General features: G+C 38.0%; 2 protein-coding genes, 1 long non-coding RNA gene and 4 other non-coding genes across 11 annotated transcripts in view; 5 read left to right on the forward strand and 2 right to left on the reverse strand.

Annotated features, from left to right (window-relative positions):
- Positions 1 to 1,056: 1,056 nt before the first annotated feature.
- On the reverse strand, positions 1,057 to 5,649 carry LOC144661814 (endoplasmic reticulum chaperone BiP-like). The gene is made up of 5 exons (XM_078522610.1): positions 5,413 to 5,649; positions 4,794 to 5,130; positions 3,802 to 4,099; positions 3,043 to 3,278; positions 1,057 to 2,446 (listed from the first exon to the last, which is right to left on the reverse strand). Exons 1-5 carry the CDS (start codon positions 5,553 to 5,555, stop codon positions 1,442 to 1,444), a joined length of 2,019 nt encoding a protein of 672 aa, XP_078378736.1. The 5' UTR covers positions 5,556 to 5,649; the 3' UTR covers positions 1,057 to 1,441.
- Positions 5,650 to 6,093: 444 nt separating this feature from the next.
- The window catches only part of LOC144644245 (uncharacterized), a 97,089-nt gene continuing 81,045 nt past the window's right edge, over positions 6,094 to 22,137 (forward strand). For 2 of the 5 annotated variants that reach the window (XR_013569074.1, XR_013569073.1), the window contains exons 1-9: positions 6,094 to 6,329; positions 7,515 to 7,553; positions 7,782 to 7,853; positions 8,284 to 8,323; positions 8,823 to 8,884; positions 9,085 to 9,130; positions 9,414 to 9,463; positions 10,030 to 10,086; positions 11,624 to 11,678. This is a non-coding gene — a long non-coding RNA (uncharacterized LOC144644245). Of the gene's footprint in view, positions 6,330 to 7,514; positions 7,554 to 7,781; positions 7,854 to 8,283; positions 8,324 to 8,822; positions 8,885 to 9,084; positions 9,131 to 9,413; positions 9,464 to 10,029; positions 10,087 to 11,623; positions 11,679 to 11,976; positions 12,108 to 22,137 lie in introns of those variants that run through there. The other 3 variants (XR_013569072.1, XR_013569075.1, XR_013569071.1) reach the window with 2 other exon arrangements.
- Positions 8,028 to 8,106, forward strand: LOC144636990 (small nucleolar RNA SNORD24). The gene has a single exon (XR_013567654.1). It is a non-coding gene; the product is annotated as a small nucleolar RNA SNORD24 (small nucleolar RNA).
- On the forward strand, positions 8,670 to 8,747 carry LOC144637035 (small nucleolar RNA snR60/Z15/Z230/Z193/J17). The gene has a single exon (XR_013567660.1). It is a non-coding gene; the product is annotated as a small nucleolar RNA snR60/Z15/Z230/Z193/J17 (small nucleolar RNA).
- LOC144637056 (small nucleolar RNA ceN111) lies at positions 8,940 to 9,006 on the forward strand. The gene has a single exon (XR_013567662.1). It is a non-coding gene; the product is annotated as a small nucleolar RNA ceN111 (small nucleolar RNA).
- On the forward strand, positions 10,274 to 10,345 carry LOC144637012 (small nucleolar RNA SNORD24). The gene has a single exon (XR_013567657.1). It is a non-coding gene; the product is annotated as a small nucleolar RNA SNORD24 (small nucleolar RNA).
- Positions 12,862 to 18,720, reverse strand: LOC144661830 (uncharacterized). The gene is made up of 6 exons (XM_078522611.1): positions 18,584 to 18,720; positions 18,343 to 18,456; positions 15,945 to 16,821; positions 15,282 to 15,344; positions 14,757 to 14,825; positions 12,862 to 14,371 (listed from the first exon to the last, which is right to left on the reverse strand). The coding sequence occupies exons 2-6, from the start codon at positions 18,361 to 18,363 to the stop codon at positions 13,971 to 13,973; spliced, it is 1,431 nt and encodes a 476-aa protein (XP_078378737.1). The 5' UTR covers positions 18,364 to 18,456; positions 18,584 to 18,720; the 3' UTR covers positions 12,862 to 13,970.

The raw sequence follows: 22,137 nt of genomic DNA on the forward strand, positions 1-22,137 counted from the left end.
GAGACCCCTTGTGAAACGTCATCGCTTCTGCATGCATCGCGTGCCATTTATTAACTCTATGTTTAATAGCACTGATAGTATATAACAAATATCGAAAAGTGTCAAAAATGTGACTTTGATCACAGATCAAACTTACATTAATTTTTTTGACTGTGATCAGTCACTTTTTTGACACTTTAATATTTGTTATACAGTATCAGTGCTAGAGTTAATAAATGGCACGCGATGCATGTGTCACATTTCGCCAGAGACGTTTTCGTCCAATTATATGTTCTACTTTTAAACTCGCCCCAGTTCTCCCTCCTTTGGACAAGCTTGAGAACCACCGACGGGTTTTCCCTTATCGTGTCACGCAAATGGCAATAAGGGAAAACCCCGCCATGTTCGCGCGAAGTACCGGCGCTTTTTTTTTTCGTAATAAATTTTCGGAAAGGTAAGCCACTGAACACGTTTTGTTTGTCATCCACTTCAAGTGAAATGTTTGTATGTGTATTATTAACAAGTAATCAAATGATTTTTCTCGTACAATTTGGGATAAATCAGCACTCGTAAATTTTTCAAAGTCTACAAATTGCACTCGCCCTACGGGCTTGTGCAATTTGGAAAATTTACTCGTGCTGATTTATCCCAAATTGCACTCGAAATCATGCGATTACCTATACAAATAGAATAGCTTTGAAAGTAAGTTCTTTATCGTTGACCAGCCCAGCTAGAAATTTTCTAGACAACTTCCAATGTGAAAACTGTTTTCGTTTTTTATTGGTCAGTTCTTTATAATATATCTTGGTTTTTTTTGTGTGTGTAGCAAAGCCGTGCTTCCGATTCCGACCCACCCATAAATTTGCCTATTTTTCATACCCGGTATAATTTCGTTATCTTAACAGGGCAATACGTCTTTATCCCCGCCATTATTTTGGCTGTCACGCAACGTGATGACCCAAATAAGAAGAAGACAAGACATCAGGAAGTGGGAATATTAATTTTTAAATTGCTAAAGGGATTTGTTTCGAAGGCAAAAAAAATTGTATTCCACACAACAAAGAGAGACAAAAGAAGTATCAATAATTATTTTTAATGAAAAAATTCTCTAGCTCTCTTGCAATCCAAATAGAGAGATTGGAAAGATAAATAACAGAAATGCCTTTAGTTTAAGATTCATCAAGAACCCAACAAGAGTTTTACAATGGATTGAAAATGTGAAAAAAATCCAATGGCAGATTTATCGATAGCCTGTACATACTATATTATACTTTTCACTCTAGCCATGTTTCATGTCCACTTATAAAACAACAACATTCTCTCGACTAAGCAGTTAACAAGATAGCCACCAAACATTGTTCACCAATTCGTCAAAGTGCTTCTTAGATTTCTAAAATGAGAAAGTGCCCCGATCTTGGTAGCGCACAAATTGTCCATGTATGCTATTTTACAATATTCAGTCTTAAAGTTCATCCTTATCATGTTCTTCATCTGGCGTTTCCTCTCCGGGTGGTGGAGAGCCTCCCTCCTGTCCTCCCTCCTGTCCACCTTGTCCTTGGTACAACTTACTAACAATAGGCTGAACAATATCTTCAAGCTCTTTCTTCTGTTTCTTGAAGTCATCTACATCAGCTTCTTGGTTCTTGTCAAGCCATGAGATCTTTTCTTCCACAGCTTTGCTAATTGTTTCTTTGTCCTCTTCAGACAGTTTTCCACCGAGCTTTTCTTTGTCGCCAATCTGGTTCTTCAGCGAGTATGCATAGCTTTCGAGTTCATTTCGTGCTTCAACCTTCTCCTTGACTTTCTTGTCGTCGTCAGCAAACTTCTCAGCATCATTGACCATGCGCTCAATATCTTCAGGGGACAGCCTATTCTGGTCATTGGTAATGGTGATCTTTTCCTTGTTACCAGTTCCCTTGTCCTCGGCAGACACTCGCAAGATACCGTTGACGTCGATTTCAAAGGTGACCTCGATTTGTGGCACACCACGTGGAGCAGGTGGGATTCCGGTGAGATCAAACTTGCCGAGCAGATGGTTGTTCTTGGTCATGGGTCTCTCACCTTCAAACACCTGAATGGTAACAGTGTTCTGGTTGTCGGCAGCTGTGGAGAAGATCTGGGCTTTCTTTGTTGGAATCACAGAGTTTCTGCTGATAAGCTTGGTCATAACTCCACCAACTGTCTCAATACCCATGGTAAGTGGGTTAACATCGAGAAGTACCACCTCTCCGGTATCTTCTTCTCCACCCAATACTCCAGCCTGGACTGCGGCTCCAAAGGCTACAGCCTCGTCAGGGTTGATGCCTCGGCTTGGCTCCTTGCCATTGAAGTAGTCCTTGACAAGCTGCTGGACCTTGGGGATACGGGTTGAGCCTCCAACAAGAACAATTTCGTGAATGTCACTTTTCTTCAGATCGGCATCTTCAAGAACTTTCTTAACTGGCACCAATGTGGATTTGAAGGCTTCCTGTAATTGATTAAGAAGAATGACAGTGAGTTTCAAGCACTAATGTTACACATAGGGTGTTTATATGTACAATATATAGGGACCGCAGCAAGATTATACATGTATGTACTCTTGTCAGCTTGCAAGGTACAAATCTTTGAAAAATGGACAAATGAAATTGCAAACTCAGAACTGATTTTGTTCAACAGATAAAAAATTAAGGTACATCTTGCAAAATCAACTTTTTCATAAAGAATGGTAACAAACTATTCTAGCACAATAACCTTATTGCATGTATGTGTCAAAATTGTTCATTTTCATGTCCTCTGGATAAATTTCTGTTGTTTTGCACTCTCATTTTTTATGGTGTTAACTGTGCTGCAGTGCTCTAATTGAAAATATTGGCAATGTGATTGAGTTAACGTTTTGCAATTTTATCATGAAGAATTTTCATTCGAGAGGAAAAAGTTATCAGTTAAAACGTTGCGTATGATTAAACTTGCATTATCTTAATCCAAATCTGGCTCACACTGAATCTCTCTTCTAACTTTCTTCAAGGAAAATGATCCTCTACAAAAACATAGCGTACCTATATATGCAAAGACAAATTCACCTACCATGTTCTCTTGTTCGAAGCGGGCCCTGGTCAAAGTCTCAGAGAAGTCTTCTCCATCAAAGAAAGATTCAATTTCAATTCGAGCCTGATGTTGGGTACTGAGGGCACGTTTCGCCTTTTCCACTTCACGTCGGAGTTTCTGAACAGCTCTGTTGTCCTTGCGGATGTCCTTGCCCTTCTTCTTCTTGTACATCTTGATGAAATAGTCCATGATTTTCTGATCAAAATCTTCACCACCTAAAATGAAATAAAGAAACAAAAATCTTTACTTAGCCCCAATTCAAAATAGTAATTAAAACAAAAAATGGCTTGCATGCCAATAGAGTAAAATTAAGTATTATGATTTAAAAAAACAAAGAGTCTTAAAGCTTAACAAATATTGCAACATCAGGGCTGCGAATAATTTTTTTTCACTTGAAATATGTCTTACTAAGACACCACCTTGGTCGGACAAAACAAAATTGTGGTCAGACATATTTTTTATTTATCGTTGCCATAAAATGATTCACGGTCAAAAAATTGTCCAGACATTATGTCTGACCATACTTAGGATTTTGTCGGACATTAGCAAATTTTAGTCTGCCAATGTCCGATGACCGACTGTTATTTGCAGCTCTGCAACATCGACTCATGTAGTTTTATGTGGTTTCTTCCTGCATCTGATTTGTAGCAAGACAATAAGCATTGCAAACATATTTGAAGTATGCTCACATTACGAGTTTAAAATATAACAGATGAGCGGTATGCATGCTCAACTTACCAAGATGAGTGTCACCATTGGTAGCCACCACCTCAAAGACTCCATTGTCAATAGTCAGCAAAGACACATCAAAAGTTCCACCGCCGAGATCGAACACAAGGATGTTCTTCTCTCCTTCTTTCTTGTCCAGACCATAAGCAATGGCGGCAGCTGTGGGTTCGTTGATGATTCTCATCACGACAAGACCTGCAATGGTTCCGGCATCTTTTGTAGCCTGACGCTGAGCATCGTTGAAGTAGGCAGGTACTGTGACAACAGCATGTGTAACTTTCTTTGAGAGGTAAGCTTCAGCAATTTCCTGAATAAGAATAGGTAAATAACAAAATTAATGTAAGGCCAACCATTATATAAAATGGTCTATTTGGCATACTTAACAATTATTCCACGAGTGCATGTTGGATATGAGATGGTAGATAGACAAATATTAATCAAATGGGTCAAAAATTCGGCATGGGATTTTTTTAGGGGGGTTGATGTTTGGTCCAGGGATTTTTTGGGGTTTTGTTGGAAGCCCCAGGGATTTTTTTTGGGTCTTGATTTTTGCCCCCATTCGATCATCCCTGTCACTCGAAATCCCGAGTACCCCCCTGGGGTAGAGTGTCTTGCCCCAGCCAGGGCTAAAAAAAAAACTGCTTGATCCAAATCGATCCATAAAAAAATATATTTCTGTTTTTATTAATTTAATATTCAGATTTATTAGATTGGGGAACATTTTATTTGCCTTATCCCAACACAGTTGATCTTTGATAAAATTTAGTACTCTAATAACCAACAATTAAAAAACTTAATTGAATAATTAAGCCCGTGTTTACAGAAACATTCACCACGACCTGTTATGTCATTTTTAAAGACCATGAAGAATATAGCTACAGCACCGGCAAGTTAAGCCGACAATTCAAAATAATTCACTTGAAACGTTTCATGTTTCCAGAACACAGGATCTTCTACATAATTTATCTTACGTTAAATTTTACAATAAAAGTTCATTTTACCTTCATTTTGCTAAGGACCATAGCACTGATTTCTTCAGCTGCAAAGGTTTTTTGCTCTCCTTTTACATCGATTCGAACATGGGGTTTCTTGTTCTTTTCGATCACTTTGAATGGGAAGTATTTCAAGTCGCTTTGAACTGATTTGTCGTCCCATGTTCTCCCGATCATTCGTTTGGCGTCAAAAACAGTGTTCTCTGGATTCGTTGTCAGCTGATTTTTCGCTCCATCGCCGATCAGTCGTTCGCCCTCAGGAGTGAAAGCCACGTAAGACGGAGTGATTCGGTTTCCTTGCTCGTTTGCGATGATTTCAACTCTACCGTTCTTAAATACACCAACGCTGTAAAATATAAGAATAAACGATGATTTAGCACTACGTTTTAATCAAATCGTATGAAGATTCAACGAAACAAAGTGAGAAGAAACTTCGCAATCAGTGCAAAGACTGCAGTGAATTCAGCTTTATAACACGTAAAAAATCAACTCGTGGAAATCGAGTAACTTTCTATCCACTAAACTTATCATAAATGCAACGATAAAACGCATTTAGCTAGAGAAAAGGATTATCACAAAGTAAAAGATTGCTATTAGAGTAAGAACCGGCATCGATTCGACTACTCACCAAGAATACGTTGTTCCAAGATCGATTCCGATCACAGTTCCTACATCCTTTTTGTCTTTTTCGTCCTTTTTCTTTTCTTCACCGCTAACTAAAAGTAAACTACTGGCCAAAGCCAGCGCACAAAATGTGCAAATTGTTCTCATATTGAAATCTAGTTGTATTTTTTCCTAAAAACTTGTACCACTTGCCACTCGGAAGAAAAACTACACAAATTTTATGACAAGGAGCCACACGAGCCGGTTGATATTTCGCTCGCCACCACGCGTGGCCCTCGCTGATTGGCCAAGCAGCTTCCCGGTGGCCTAATCTGATTGGTCCACGCCACAAAGTTTCGTCATGTTCCTCGGCCGAAGTCGGATGTCGTGTCACAGTTAGAACTCGCCACCGTTTCATCGTTTCGCAACACTGTCACTTCCGGTTTCCAAAACAAAGTTTCACAGGGGTTTCACATAACGAATAAAATTAAAAAAAGAATTGCATTGCAACAGTTTATTTTTTCTATTTTCGATATTGACAAAATTAACGTAATTTGTGTCCACTATAGCTGTAATCAGATTTGAATGTCAATTTTCCAGGTGGTGGCAAATTGTCATTGGCCAAACCAACTATTTCCGAACAAACATCGGCTATGTTCGGTAAAAGTCGGATTTCTTCGCGAGTGAGTTTTACAACCACGAGGTTTTCAACCCTCATTTGAGCAAGGGAGCTGCAGTTGTCAGGTCGTGGAATTTTTCGTGTGCGCAGTTTCGTTTTCAACAGTTAGCAACCTAACTCAGCAGTTTTTAAAAGTCATTTACACGAGATGTATTCAGGACTTTGTCGGCTTACCACGGACGAGAAACGCTGCCAGCATTTTCCAAAATGTTGGATTGTGCCGGCCCGCCATTTTACAAACGACGCCAGCACAGCTATAAACGGTAATCTTAAACATAAGAGTCCTTTCTCATCATGTTTTCCAAGCTTATTGTTTTCTTTAGCACATAGAAATACACAGACAATCTTAACATTAGCTTATTTAAACTGAACTTTGCCGCAATATTTGAATTCAGTTTCAAGATCGATCGCCTCGTCGAGCACGTGGGTGATGCTTGTAAAATATGTAAGACAGCTAATGTCTTTCGTTTGCTTACAATCTTATCTGAAATGCCGGAATGCAAGATCTGCAAACCTTCTTATTAGTTTTAACGCTATTTCGAATTATTTTGGAAGACTATATCGAAAAGAAAATGCAGAAAAGCTTATTTGAGAACACAAACCATTGCCAGGAAAAGATCACGTGATCCATACCTTTCCCAAAAGGCAACACCAGAGAATTTGTAAATTTTATCTTTATTTATGGTAGTGTGACCGGAACTGCGTGAGATTTCTGTGTTGATAATCTTGTGGATTATTCATGAATTTGATTGCTGAAGTGTTAGATTGCGTGTTTAGCAGGATTGATTGAATAATCGGACATTTAGTAAGCTGACCAAGAATTCCAAAGTTTGTAATCCAGTGAGAGCATTTGAGAGTAGTTGTAGAACATAGTTTTTATGCAAGATGTGAGAGAATACTACATGTAGTCAGCATGCAAAGAAGTGCATGACTGCCAGCCTGAGGCTAGTGGATTTTGCAGTCGGGCTGATGGATTTTATCCTTGACTTGCCCAACGGGCAAGTGAAAGTTTTGGGGAAAATTTTTGAGGGAACTTGTCATGCTTTTAAGGATTTTTTCGGGCTAGTGATAATGACTTTTGGGCTAGTACAACCTGGCAGCTTGCCCTTTGGGAAAGCTTGGAAACTGAATTTCTTTGCATAGAATGAGTTTCTTTTTCAGCATCAACCTTTTCTTCAACAGGAATGTTAGTTACTATCCAGACCAGTTCTTTTTTTTTTCCTTTCATGTGTTATTATTTTGGAGTGGCACTTCCTTTAAATGTGCACTGATGATGAACAGTTTAAATGGGAATCTCTCTTAGTTCATCGGTGAAGAGAACCAAAACTGTTTTTAACTGAAGGTGCACTTGATCTTCAAGTTTTATGAAAACATGTAAACTATACCTTTTTGCCTCAACCTGCCTAACACATCACAAGACTCAACTTGAAATGCATTTTGTCCCACAGGTGAAGTGTTGTGGAGTTAATGATACAGCTATATAGTAGGTAAGTTCTAAGTTTTATGGATAAACTTTTAATTTTTCTAATGCACTGCATTTTAATCTTTCTCTGATGCATTTGATGAAATTTCCTATGACACAGAAAGCTCAAAATTCAGCTTTGTGATGTGTGATCGATAGGCCTGATGCATGAAAAATGTACCAATATTGTTAGTTTGTCAGCAGATGACAAAATTAATGACTGTTTTGTTTTTGTGATATTTTTATGATTTAGAGCTAAGGGCAGAACTTTCTCTGGTCCATGGGCAGTTGTTGACAACTTTCAATGGATTGGAAATAGAATTTGGTAAGAAATATTCTGCAGTTTATATAACTCTGCATACTTAGCCTACCTTTACAAAGGTCGCCCTTAAGTCAAAAAATCTAGTCAAGTGCTGGGTAAATCAAAGAAGAAGTCAGCATTGGACTGTTTCCAGTGACAAGTTTATCACCTGTTATAAAAAGTATTTTGTGTTACCTGTGCCAGTGATGATTTTCAATATTTGCTAGTTGATCATTGAGAAATGATGACAACTTGAACCACCAAGATCGCTGAGGCACTCTGAAACACATTTTAATACTTGTTGCAACAATACAGTTGTAATAACTAATTACCAGGCCTGTCATTTGAAATAATTACAAAAATGGCTAAATTTTTAAAATTTAGATGGGATCTTCATGCATAAAACAATGGAATTTTAGTTATAAGCACTTATATTCTAATTTCTTTTTTACAGGTTTAGCAGAGATGTGCTCCCAGAATAAAACACTCCCAGGGTTTGTTGCATATAATGCTTTCATTTTAGTTCCACATTTGAATGTTGCGATAATCTTTTTAAAGGAGTTGACAACTGAGACACAGGTTTCTTACAAAGCAAACTTGTGACCAGCTTATACACTTCAAAGCTTAATATAATTCAGTGGGAGTTCCTCTTGCAAAAAGGATAATACAAATGCCTCCTAGTTATATATGTCCACATTCAGCAGGACTCAGGTCAACGAACCAAAGTTGTATACTTCAAAGACTAAAACAATGCCCTCAAAATAATTTTATAATCATTATGATGTAAAAAGGTATATGTGGCAATAAGTTTACTTTAAGGTTTCATCAACCTGAAAGGCTAAATGGTGTGTGATGACTGCATAGTTCAACTGAACATTCTTGTTGTGAAGTTAAAATTAGCTCTATCTGACACCATGTGCGTGCTGTATGTGTGCACTGTGTACACAGCCTACCAACACTAAAACTATTCTGTTGATGATTTTACTCTTTCAGAAAGCTGTTGCCAACAGGATTTGTAATAACATGACACAAATCCTACTAAGCATGAACTCAAGGTGAGATAAAATTATTTCAGAAGTGTACAATATTTTTCTTCCTACTTCAGCGTGTGGTGTGTGATGATTTCATAGTTCACCTGATTGTTGGTGACGATAAATTTCGCCCCTATCTGATACCACTTTTGCGAGTCTGCTTTGACAGACCATAAAAATATCTATTCTTTGATATCTGACCAACATTTATTGTGATATTTCAGGTAGTGTTGCAGATGTGTTGCTCAAGCTGTTCTGTTTTATTCAGAGGTAAGAACAAGAAACATCTGTGTGCAGAATGCATCCATGTGATGTGTTTTTTGATACTCCCAAGATTCTGCATTTAGATTGTTTTGGATTGGCAAGTCCTTGGTGCAAATGATGACCCCCACAATAGGGACATAAGATAGTCACTTAGTGACATGGTTAGAAAACCTGGGTTCTTTGTCTGATGCACTAAGCTATTTCATCACGGTTTTTATTTTTATTTTAGCAGAACTACAATTTACATACAGTACTTTCTAATCACATTTAATTTTTCACTCCAAAACAGGAAGGAGTATAAAGAGGATCAAGAAGTCCCAACATGTAGCTACATGTTTAGTAAGTGATATGTTTTACAACAATCTGGCTTGTCCAAAAACTCGGACTGCGTGAAGGAAAGGGGCTTACTTTCAGACATTTATGGCATTTTGTACATATCAATGTGGTTTGCATTTTTATAGTTCATCTGAGTGGTGTTGATAAATTTTCTCCCTATCTTATACCGCTTGCAAGGTTAACTGTGCCAACAAAAAAAATTCTTCGTAATTTAATCTAACAAACAAGAAATAGTAATCGCTCAGTTGCAGTTATCCTGAGGTGTTGCCCCAGCTGTTCTGATTTTACTGGAAGTAAGCACATTGGCAGCACATTGTCCATTTGGAAGTCTTGTCTGCAGGATGTGTTTGTGATGCTCCAGTGTTGTGTGTCTAGTATGAGTTGAACATGGCTATGGTGAATCCTTTGTGCAAGTGATGACCCCCAGAATAGGGACATAAGAAAGTCACTCAGTGACTTGGTTAGAAAACCTGGTTTTTTGTCTGATGCACTTGAAGCCATTTCAACAAGCTACATGAATTTCACTTGAGCAACTTCATGATTTTGACTTTGTTTTGGTGTTTTTACAGTAACAGACATACTTCATCATACAGTCCAGCATGAAGATCAAAAGCTCCCTTGTTGTGGTAAGCATCTTTGAAAAATAATTTGTGGTTAGTGTGATGGCCCTTTGTGCCAGCCAGCATGATGGGAAGGAGTGAGTGAGTGCTGGAATCGAGATCAATCTGTCCGTGTTTGAGCCCTGTTGGGATCACCTTCTTGTGTTCTTTGAGGCAAGACACTTGATTCTTGCAGCTGCCTGTACAATATTCTGGCCAATGATGCATAAAATATTTGCTACTCTTGAGTAAGAATGATGATAAATATCACCACTTGTCTGAGGCCACTTTATAGAGACTAAGGTGCAGGCAGGCTGTGCATTTAATTTTTCTGTTGTCCAATTTTGTGTCATACCGAATATTATTGACTTCCATTGTAATTGTTATCAATGTTTGAATACTTAAGCACAGGGATGTCGCTAAGGGCCAGCTACCTGCTTCTTTTGCCTGCTGATAAAGAACTTAAATCCAGCCTAAATTTGACACTTTGAGCTGTCAAGGCCAGAAAAGCCAGCTGGGCTTGTTGATGAGCTGGCTTAGTGTTTTCTTAGCTACACTCCTGTGAGCAGGTTCCAATTTGATTCAAGTATGCCAAAGCCAGTAAGGGTACATGTGCATACAGTAAGAGTTAGCAGTTATACAACACAGGGCGCGACAAAAGTGCTGTCCGATAGGCCGGGGCTAGTAGAATTATCCGTCGGGCTAGCGTATTCTGATCACAGGTTGCCCGACGGGCAAGCAAGACACGGGCAAGAAACTTTTTTTTTTTATGACAACCTTCAGAAATAAATGTGCACCAGACAAATTACATGTAGAGGGAGAAATTTGGGGCTCGAAAATGTGACTCACTGCATCCTTGGTGACTAAAACTCCTGGTTTTATAGTCGCCAACTGGAACGTGGCGACTATATTCCTTTGTGTTAAAATGAGTAATGGCCATTTTCTGAGGAATTGTGTCCTTCCAGAAAGTTATATGGCAAGATCTTTGCTTTTAAAACATTCAAAATAAGAAAAGAAGTCATAGTGCTCCAATCCCTGGTATTGCTTTGCCGTAAAGTACTCCATCACTTCGTAAGACTTGCAAATGGCTGACCGTTTTTGAAAACGCCCCGAAATGCATTGCAGGCATTGGGTACGTCATGTATGCATATGAATTGTGTCTCTTGAAATGTATCCTTCAGGATCCTTAATATTTGTAATCCTCTACATAAGCCAAAAAGTTAGTTGCCACAAAATCGTAATAATGTGTTTGTTTTAATTCTTGTGGTAAGATTATTTTATTTTTCTTCTTAAATGCTTATGAATTTATTGTCTCCAAAGAAAGAACAATTTTAAATTTGCATATATAATTAATTATGCAAATTACTTTCGGGCTAGCTTCTCAGAGCTTTGGGCTAGTAAGATAAAATAACAGCTTGCCCGAAGGGCAAGCTGACTTTTCTATTTTCGTCTCACCCTGCAACAGCAGGAGTTTGTACTCTTGCCGACTCATTTGATCCGCTGGATTCATTGTGACAATACAGTTGTTGATTGCATGACATTGACACACTCCTTTATTTTACAGGTGTAACATTATACAGTTGGATGTAATACTTCTGCATTTGCCAACTGTTATTCAGGTAATTGTCATCTTTATTGTTTAAGTATAGTATAAAATCCTGGGGATGAGCCCCTTTTCTTTTGTAGTGCAATAATTTCCAGGTAGTAAATTCCTTATAAACCACAGATGTTTAAAACCTTACATGTAATTAATTTTGAAAGCCAGTGATGATTTAATATATTCAGTCATAATCCACTGAATGACTTGTGAAGACAACTTAATTCTGAGGCTTTCAAACTATCCAGTCTTGAGACCATGATGCGAAAGTGTTGTTCAATACGTATGAATTCATGATCTTTGATCTTTCTTATTTTCAGGTAGTGTTCTGAATGAACTGAACATGTTCACAAAGTCCAAGTAACTTGCAAATAATGATCAATTACAGAAAATAATTCTAAGTGAATGTTATGAAATGAACACAAATTAAAATAATCATAAATACTCAAAATGAAGTTTCATGTGGTTTCTTTGTTCTTTTGATGACAAATGACAGTTACATGCAAGTTTTCTAGTAGGGCTGGGATAAAAATGGGAACACCAAGACCTTAATTTCTTCCCAAATTCTGGATACTGTCTGAACACATAGAGCAACTAGGAAAAATAACCTTCTCTTTTCAGCACACTATTTTTCAATCTTTTACAATTTAAAAGCCTTAAAGACATGTCATCTGTAATATTTTCAGTTCATTCTAGCTTTCACAAGAGCAGTTCTCAACATACGTTCTCTCGGTACAATAGCCAAAATATTTTTAAAGACATCGATAATTGCTTTAATTTTCTTCATTTTCAAAATTCTGGCCCCTCTCTCGTGTTAATTGCTTTATTCAAAAGAAAATTTCTCTCCAATTTGCATTAATTTAAGTCTGGTTTATTTCAAAGACCTTAATTTACAGGAATGTTAATTTCCTATAAGGTTAATTATGAAACTGATCATTGACAATCTTTGAGGCAGCATAGCCAATTTTATTGCGGTAGCATGGCCAAGTTGCGCCCGACTTGTTCAAGTCCTATTCTAATGGCTACCTGGAGTTGTTTCACGGTAGACCCGAGTTCAACTGGAAAAATAAAACAAACAATCATCATGGACTCCAGGCTTCATGGCAAAAATGTTAAGGCTCACAGGCCCCATCTTCCTCTTCCCCCCTCCCCCTCAGCAGCTAATAATAGTAATAACACATACAACAATCTTTAATTGCATTTATTACATACATGTAATTTCAGCCAAATTATTATATGTGCTAAAAAGACTGAAAACTACAATTTTACAATACTTAGAATAATGGGTAATGAAATTTGTATGGCACTTTCAAAATGCTAACAAGAAAAGCTCTAACTACAAAAATAAAATAATTATTGTAAGGAGCACAGGTTCAATCTCATTGACACCGCAAACTTTACAGGGCAACTTAAAACCAGTCTGGAATATTCTTTTTGTTTTTTTTTCTTTTGTTTTTTTTGGTATTTCATTAACAAGAGCACAAGTTTGTATACCTTGTTTTAACAAATTATAATAATGCAGGAATTACAAGACCACAGCTGGTAAAATTCTTCCTACAAATATAACTGGTATATAGTTTCATGGAAGCTAATCCAGCTGGGTGGCTGATCCGACAAATTGAAGAAGAAATAATATTGATAGTTGAGAAATATGCACACAAACATGGATACCAAAAATCGAATTAAAAAGGCAAAAACCTCAAAGCTATTGTTTATATGATTAACTACGAATAATGATAATATTATTTACAAAAAGATTAATGACCTTCTCATGGCGACCTTGTAGAGCATTGAGGCACCAGACGTTCAAAGGTCATATGCCATTTCTAGCTGCTTAACACTGATGTAGTTTCCATTACTCTTTTTCAGTGTCTGTCTTGCACTTTCAAGGGTGATTCACTGTTGTTTGTTAATGTGACCATCGTTCACAATTTCCCCTGTTCCACCCATTGAATTTCACTTGGTTTCCTGAGAGCCTTGAATCCCATTCAAAGAAGTCTAAGTTCAAATTTGTCGGCTTCTTTGCAACTGCTTTCAGAGAAACTTGCAGACAACTTGAACTTTCACTTGCTGTTGATCTGCCCCCTGTGACTGTAGCTGGAACATACGTTACCCCATTACGCTGCCCTTAGTTCACTTCTTCATTGATAGGCTGACCTTGTGTGGCACAGCTTTTGAAGCAGTATTGTAGGGGCCTGAAGAGATGATGGGTTTGGTTCCAGCTGAATCCTAGCTTCATCAGGGATTTTCTTGAGACTTGAGTTTGCAACCGAGTGCCTTGATTCCAACTACGTTTGTTGTTTTATCCTCAAGATTAACCAACTTCAATGGCACTGTCTTTGGCTGCCTGAGAAACCATTTCTGGTGGGTTGTCTCTGTCCACCGGTAAGAAAAGTTTCTTCCATGGCCAGTTGCAAATGAAATTTGCCACATCATGTCTATCGCAACTGATGAGGGCTTCAACAAACTCTCTCATTGTTGGTTCCTCTGCGCGACTTTTTAGTATTGACAAAAGGCTTTCAGTAGGACTCCTTCGTGCTATGTAATCAGTTTCTATCAAGTCTAGATCATCGGTGCTTACTCCCAGAGCTTGTCCAACGCTGCGCCAATTATTCCTGGTGGGACAACTGGGTACATCAAGCTTTGTTCGAACATGGAATAACATCAATTTGCCTTTATTGTCACGCAACTGTTCCATTTCGGAGACACGACAATCTGAAAGTGCCAAAAAAATTGTTTTGCTGAGTAAATACACTTGACTTACTTGATCATGCATGGTAAAGACTTCACCGGCAGTCTGATCCCCACATCCCTTTAGAATTTATAATGATCAGTCAGCAATGAGCTTTATAATGAACACATTTTTATTTAGCCAAATAATATGTTACAATATGGTGGTGGAAAGTAAACTTGTAGATGTAAAAGTAAAACTGTAATTACTGCACATACCAGCAGTCTGATAGCCTGTGAATGCAGATGTTTTTCCGACTGTGGTTTTTCTCGGCAGAGAGAAACAACAGCCACAAATATGTCTGTGTTCGCAGGCTAGCAGTCTGAGTGTTATTAATAACATAATATAAATTAGAACAGTCTTTCTTACCTGCGGGAATGTCTGCTGGATTCGGTCTGTCAGCATCTTTGCTAGACACTTCATTTGTTAACTTGATGTCTGAAAAAGACAGTGAACAATAACTATTATGTTTTGAAATGTAATATAAAAACAAAAAATATTAATTGTTTCCCATACTGGAATTTTTTTACACGCATAAATGTCTGCTGGATTTAGCTTGTCAACATTCACGTCAGACACTTCATTTGTTAAATTCATGCCCGCAAAAGACAATAATAAAAATAATAATAATACCGGTATCTCAATTATTTTGAAAAGTTAAAAGAAATTTCTCCCATACAGACTTGCATAAATGTTTGTTACTAGGTAACATTGATTATGTATCATTTAAATAACCTGCAAATTAAAATACTGCTTCCTTCATTATTCCTGAACATCTGTTTTACTGACGCTGACTTCATATAGACACCGCATTACTATAAATATATACAGTATAGTGGTGTAATATAAGGGGTCACTGTAACTCAGTCAGTGTGTAAACACAACTTTGAATACCTTCAGGAGATGTTCTGCCTGAATCTGTAGGGCTGGACTGCAGTGGTTGTAATTCAGTACTATCTGCAAAAAAAGTCAAAAATGTGTTTTAAGGCTACTGATAACCTTTTCGGGTGCCTTGTGGAAAATTTTTCGTGTCCACGCCACTTTCAGTAAAACCACAGTTAATTAAATACACTTCTCTGGAACGGTAATGAAATGGAGAATCCAAAATATATCAAAATCTTAAATAATTTTAAAATTTATTGCTTCGGTTAGTGAACACAAGCCCTTCAAACTCAAAACCGTCCCTGTTCACTTCACTAAATTTCCCGCCTTTGGATTATCTCTTACAACAAACAAACTGCGCTATATCAATTAGCACTTTATAGGCTACCAAAGTGTGTTGGGCTTTAAAGATTTTTCTTTTGGTTTCTAAGGATAATATAGGCTTTGAAATTGGCCCATAGGAAATTTTTCGTTTCGCGTCACGCAAAGAGGTGTCACAAGTAGAAATATTTGGAATGTTTTAAAAGCCCCACACACTTACATGCACTAATTAAGATCCTGTTCAACTTGCTAACAAAGGCAGCCAAATAAATACTGTAAATAATTCACTCTTGAACTGTTAAAATAAAGGTAGCATCTTTGATATATTCCAATAATCATCAGTTTGAATCTCACCTGCCAATTTTGCTTGTTTTATCCTTGAAAACTTAAAGAACGTCTTCGCCCTTTTTGAGGTAAATAGGGCCACTGCTAAAATGATGACAATAATAGCAACCACGCCTAGAACAACTTTTAAAAATCCATGATCTTCCTGCCCCTTCTCTTGTTGTTTTAATTGGACTTCACTTGCGGAATCGTCATTTGCCCTTTGTCCAGTTCCTGGACTTTTTGTAGGTGTACTTTCACTGACTTTCGAAATTTGTGATATAGTTTCATTTACTTGATTTACTAAATGTTTTTCAGTCATGGTATGATTATCACCATGAGGGGCAGTGAGTTTTGCATTGGCCGGCTTAGTTGTAACTTTGTCCAAAGCTTCTTTGCAGCGTTGATTTTGATTAGTCTTTTCGCACTGCCAGTTCTTGTCCATTCCTATCTCCTTGCATTCTTTGCGTCTGGCAGCTTCACTGACACTGTCGCAGCAAAAGTAGCATTCTTGGCAGATGTTGTTATGATCAAGGAAATGTCTTTGGGGACATTCAGTTCCACATTCGCGCTTTTGACTTGGGGTGCAACTCTGGTTGACATTCCTTAGACCGCATTCCGGGCAGGCCTTGCAGCTTTCTATGCCGTGGCTATCGGAATATGTTTTATTTGCTATGCAGGGTCTGCACTCTATTTTGATGTCCATTGTAACCCGAGTACCACACTGTGGTGACAATCCTAGACCTTCTGGGCAATCAGGGCATGTTTTGCACTCTATCACAGCTCCTGGGTCACTTGGGTCGTACCGTTCAATTTCTGATATCTGTGAGCATCTGGGTCTGGGTATGGGTCTACCAGCCACATATGATAACCATGACAGTAACAATAATGCAAGCCTGAAGATTGTCTGAGATGGAAAAAATAATAAAATTTATTAATATTTGTGCAATAACAAACTGTATAAATTAGTCTGTATGACACTAACTGTAAAATTCCTTAACTCAAGAAAGCTGGCCTTACAGCCTCCTCACTTGTAATCGGGGGGGGCAGGGGGGTATGAACCCCCTTCTTCCCGGTTACTGCCCCTTTCTAAGTGGTTACCGACTCCTTGTGCTATTTCTATTGCAAAATAGTCCCGGTTCCCACCACCTTGGGAATCCCGCTTCCCGCTCTCTCTTCTCCCGCCTCCCACCCCCTATTTTCCTGGGCTCCTGCCCCCTGTCCCCCTCCACTTGTTAGTCTCACAAGTTAGCTAGATCAATCAGCTTTGTAACGAAATGTCCTCTGGCCTGGGCTCTGTACACCAAGAGGACAAGACCATTTTGAACCCTATAACGTTGACGTAGGTTTAGTTAACAATTTCACTTGACAATTCATTTACAATTGATGACCGTAAGAAGTGAAATTATTAGTTTATATTCATGCATTAAGTCAATAATTATTTTATTTTCATGCAAGTCAGAAGCCAAGAGGACAAGACCATTAATAATAAGCCCTATGAAGTTAACGTAGGTGTAGTTAATAAATTTACTCGACGACTCATTTTACAATTGATGACTGTGGAATTATTATTTTATTTTCATGCCAGTCAAGTTATATTCATCCTTCGGATATGACGTGTAGTAAGTGGAACGCGGAAAGTCGACTCCGGGATGATTTTATATATTTTTTGGTTGTTTTTAGATATTCGGCTTGCACAGAGGAGCCCTAGCTTGGTTGACGCTCCTGGAGCAATATTCTTGGAATTAGTTTAGTTCGTAAAGGTTAGATTTATTAATCTTGCAAATCGAGTCTCGGTTTACGGTCGTTTCGTCTACGAGTCATTTTCGCTAATACTCGTGCTTTAAGTACGAAAAATATCAGTGTTTTCACTCCCTAGTGTAGTAATACATAAGTTGGAGTCTTGTACAGTTTATTGCAATATATTGCAGTTGATATATTAAAGGTACATCAATATGAGATGCTAGCAAACTGGTCGTTAGCGAAACGATTCGTAGGCGAACCAACCCACCCTCGTGCTTGTACATACTTCAGTTCGCAATTTGGCACCCGCGACCACAAACCAGGACCACAATCTGTACATCTTCGACTCTCGTTCAAAAAAATACACACTCACACAACTCTCAAATAAAAAAATTCTGCCAATTGAAAGGTTTTTATCCAGTGTTGATCGACGATTGCGGTATTCAGGTCGAACAACAACATTTGAGGAAAAAAATTTGTCTCGTGTACGTACATACTTCAGTTCGCAATTTGACACCCGCGTCCACAAACTGTGCATCTTTCGACTCTCGTTCAAAAATATACACACACATGACTCCCAAGTTCAAAAATTCTGCTAATTGAAAGGTTTTTGTTCAGTGTTGATCGACGATTGCGGTATTCAGGTCGAACAACAACGTTTGAGGAAAAAATGGACATCTCTTACCTTGACAGTGCGATTCTTCATGTCTTTCTTTGCGGTCCTGTTTGCTGTTCGACCTGTCCGCCGCCGGTGGCTATAATTTAAGTCGAATACTGTAAAGTAGCCAACTGAAAAGTCCTGGAACAAACAAGGGCAAAATTTCAGTGAAGGCATCGAAAACGTGACCGGATATGCCATACTTTAGGAAATGCTAACTCGGCAAAAACGCAAAAATTATGCAAACTCTGCAAAAAAAACTACATACCTTGCGAAATAGTACTAAAAGACGGTGAAAAGGTTTCAGCGTTTAGTGTAAAATTCAGCTTTAGGCTCGTTTAACCATTCTGTTGCTTTCTCACAAGTAGATATTTATCGCTCTTGATATCCTAAGACGATCCACATACGTCTCATGGTGCAACACTGTTGTTTTCAGGCTTTAAAAAGTGATCACGTGGCTGTAAGGTTGACATTTCGGGGATTCCCCGTTTTTTCGCGTCATCACGTACGTGCGTCGTTGCATTACTTGATCATTGGCGATTACCAAACTTAAACCAGTAATATTATACCTTATAATTATCGATACTCATCCTTTACTTTTTTGAACTGTTACAAAAACGCAGAAAAATGTGTCTCCCCGACTGTTATCAATGTGACTTCTTCTTCACTGAAATGACTGCGCGGTAAGATCTGTTTCTGCGTCACTTCCGGACTTCTGGAATTTTTTTTTCTACCCTATTTTAACGATGATTCAGCGATTTTGTAAGTTTTTTGTGACATGTTTAACTTCTAGAATCCTAAATTTAGCTTTTTCTTTGTATTTGAAAAGAGTTAATGGACAGTTTAAAAATTTGCATTTTTTAATTTGTGGTAACTGCAAATTTTATGCTAATTTTGAAGACAAATTCTGGAGAGATCGATCTGTAATCGTCAGAACGGTTTCTTTTTTTTGGAATGCCGTAATATACGTGAGTAGTAAAACTGTGCAGTTTGAAACATGTATTTGTTTTGTGTAATGAATGAACACGTGCTTCAGAAAGTTCTTTCGTCGAAGCGATAAAAGAATTAGATAAACTTCGGTAATTTCTTGACATTCTCTGTCTTAATTACCGAAAAAAAAAAATGATAACACGATTTTCTAGATTAGACCATGCTCATGTCAGTCTTAGATCACACGAGTTACAAGAAAATCAAAAATCAGGTATCAAAGGTATCAAAAATCTTGAGTTACAAGATATTTTATTTGATAAGGTATAAAGTATTCGAATTGAATTGAAGGAAAAAAACCTGCTGGTTTTGCATAGAAATAATAAGCAATTATGCCCGGGGGGGGGGGGGGCACTCAAAAAAGTTTTATACGGGGAGGCTCCGCCCCGAGCTCTTACCCCTTACCCTTTTATATACCATTTTCACAGAAATTGTACCCCTTTCGTATACCTTTTACTGAAAAAAGGTACCCCTTTCATATACCTAAAAGACTTGGCATAGACTTAGAACAGGACGTTTTCTTGTCATTTTCATGTTGCGCTTTATAAATTAAAATAATACAGCCATAAAGTGCGTCTGTTCGAAATATTTTAATTCAAGGCCCTTTATAAAACCTAAATGACGGATTTACATACCCTTTCATATACCTAAACTTGTCAAATCCCTACCCTTTTATATACCTAAAGCCTGAAAAAGGTACCCCTTTCGGGCGGAGCCTCCCCGTATAGGCCATTATATGGAGTACCCCCCCGGGCAATTATGCTCTCGACCAATCACATGTTTCAAAGTAATTCTAATGTATAATAACAGTAATTATCTGTAATGTTTACTTACGTTTTCGATTTCAGTTCATGATCAACCGCTTAGATCCTTACTGATCTAGTTGTTTCAGTAAAGTTGTTACGCCCGTTGATCTGGTTATGTTCCATCTGGTAGATTTTTTTCTTGTTCCTTTTTTACTATTTTTCAAATACTCAGTTCCTAAAGGTGCACCTGGTTTTTAACGCTTCATTGCTGAAAAGTGATTGACTGATCTCCATACGTTTCCTTTAAGAATTGTTGAGAGATTCTGCAGAATTTGTTAAAAGTTCAGGGCGATTTCCCTTTGGTGACCATTTTATTAATTCCCATAAACTGTTCTCTTGATTGAGTATTGATATTGTGAGGACAAATTTGATGTTGGTCACTCTTGGATCTAAACGGGTTAAACAAAACCGTCAATGGATCAGTGTTGTCGGCATTCAATGCTAATTAGGAAACAGCACTTCTCTTAACCCTATCCAGACCGGGGGGGAAGTGCCCGCGTTGTTTTTGAACTCCTATAACTTTTTTTAAGATTCAACTGAACGCTGCCAAACTTTGCGAGTTTATCTTTAATAAATTTATCTGGGAATTTGGTTGGATAAGTTGTTGTGTCGGGAACTTGACGTTACCATGGCAACAGCATTTTGATAGGCATGTTTTCCCAAATTTGTAATTTTTTGTTCTTATTAATTTAAAATTGCCTTTACGCAATTATTTTCACCTTTTTAGAGTTTTACTGCACTGTTTTATGGATTTTGAGTACTTTTCAGTAATTTTGGACGGTTTCCAAGATGGCGGCTGTTTTGACATCATGATGTAATTGTCACGTAATGTGACGTCATCATCCCACGTGACATATTTTGGACATACGATATATCCTCCAAGTTTCATTGTGATTACTTAAATAATCTGGAAGTTACGGAGGGGGGGGGGGGGGGAATCCGCCCCCTCGATCTGAAAAGATCCAAAAAAAGCCCGGTCTGAATAGGGTTAAAAATTGTTGCTATTCCAATCTTTTTATTCTGCGTTTATTTTTGTATTTTTGGCCCATATAAAAAGGAGATATTCACGATCGGCCTCTTCCAATGTGGACGACGTAATTCAAGGCTACTGTATATAAATAATAATAAAATAAATTTAAAAAAATGCCTTACCAAAAGTTCTAAGGCGCTTTTACAAAGTGTTAAAAATCATGTTAAAAAGCCTGATAAAATAGATACTAAACAGCCATGGGATATAGCCATACTTAAGCGGCGTCTGTCCGATGATGAGATCCGTGAAAACTGAATGAAACTTTAACGCACAAATTAGACAAATTCTACGAGGCCCTCCTTTAGTTTCATGTGTACAGCAATCCTTGTAGTAGGACTTGCCTGGGCGAACACTCTGGTAGGTTATTACCCAAGCCAATCTCGTCACCACCCCTCTCCACCCCTTTTTGATTAGCACCAAGGACGCGGCGGTGGACTCCGGCCAAGTCCGACTTCTTGAGCATGCGAAAGTGCTCATTTTCGATTCTAACCAAAAGAAAAGCGGGCTCTTGGGACGAGATTGCATGTAAATGAATTTGGAACTACGGAATGAACTCGTACCGGGATGAAAGTTATCCCGCCATCATGTCAACCCCCCCCCCCCCCCCCTTCAAAGGGGCTTTGTCGCGGATTTTACCAGATTTTTGAACAGCCAAAATTTATATTTGTATCGTAGGAAAGCTTAAAATAATGGTCCAGTTTTATTAAAAATTGTTATATTAAAGCACTGAAACTGTTTAGCTGCGTCTATGGCTGCGGGTGGCTCGGATGGATATGGATTGCAATTTGAAAATTTTAAGGCTTAACTTTTTAAGTTGTTTCTGCGCGTCTTCTAAAAATCGATATTTTTAGCCGTAGCTTGATATCTATCCGCAAATTAAGGTTATATCTTCCTTTAGATGTTCAAAGATAGTGTTTTCATGGGTTAAGATGCCTACCACTATTATTAGAACAGTTTAGACCAAAATCTGCGAAATCCCCGTGACGTAGCCCCTTTAAG

The sequence above is a fragment of the Oculina patagonica genome, chromosome 1, assembly GCF_052425735.1.
Source record: "Oculina patagonica isolate OP01 chromosome 1, crgOcupat, whole genome shotgun sequence".
Lineage (NCBI taxonomy): Eukaryota > Metazoa > Cnidaria > Anthozoa > Scleractinia > Oculinidae > Oculina > Oculina patagonica.

What these genes read in the sequence shown, in the direction of transcription:
- LOC144661830 (XM_078522611.1), bottom strand. Translation starts at nt 18,363, where the DNA reads ATGAAGAATCGCACTGTCAAG. An exon ending in AGGCAGAACATCTCCTGAAG is followed by an intron (nt 14,826 to 15,281) that starts GTATTCAAAGTT and finishes TGTCTTTTTCAG; the next exon opens with ACATCAAGTTAACAAATGAA. An exon ending in TCCAGCAGACATTCCCGCAG is followed by an intron (nt 14,372 to 14,756) that starts GTAAGAAAGACT and finishes TGGCACTTTCAG; the next exon opens with ATTGTCGTGTCTCCGAAATG.
- LOC144661814 (XM_078522610.1), bottom strand. Translation starts at nt 5,555, where the DNA reads ATGAGAACAATTTGCACATTTTGTGCGCTGGCTTTGGCCAGTAGTTTA. An exon ending in CTTGGAACAACGTATTCTTG is followed by an intron (nt 5,131 to 5,412) that starts GTGAGTAGTCGA and finishes TATATTTTACAG; the next exon opens with CGTTGGTGTATTTAAGAACG. An exon ending in CAATGGTGACACTCATCTTG is followed by an intron (nt 3,279 to 3,801) that starts GTAAGTTGAGCA and finishes ATTTCATTTTAG; the next exon opens with GTGGTGAAGATTTTGATCAG.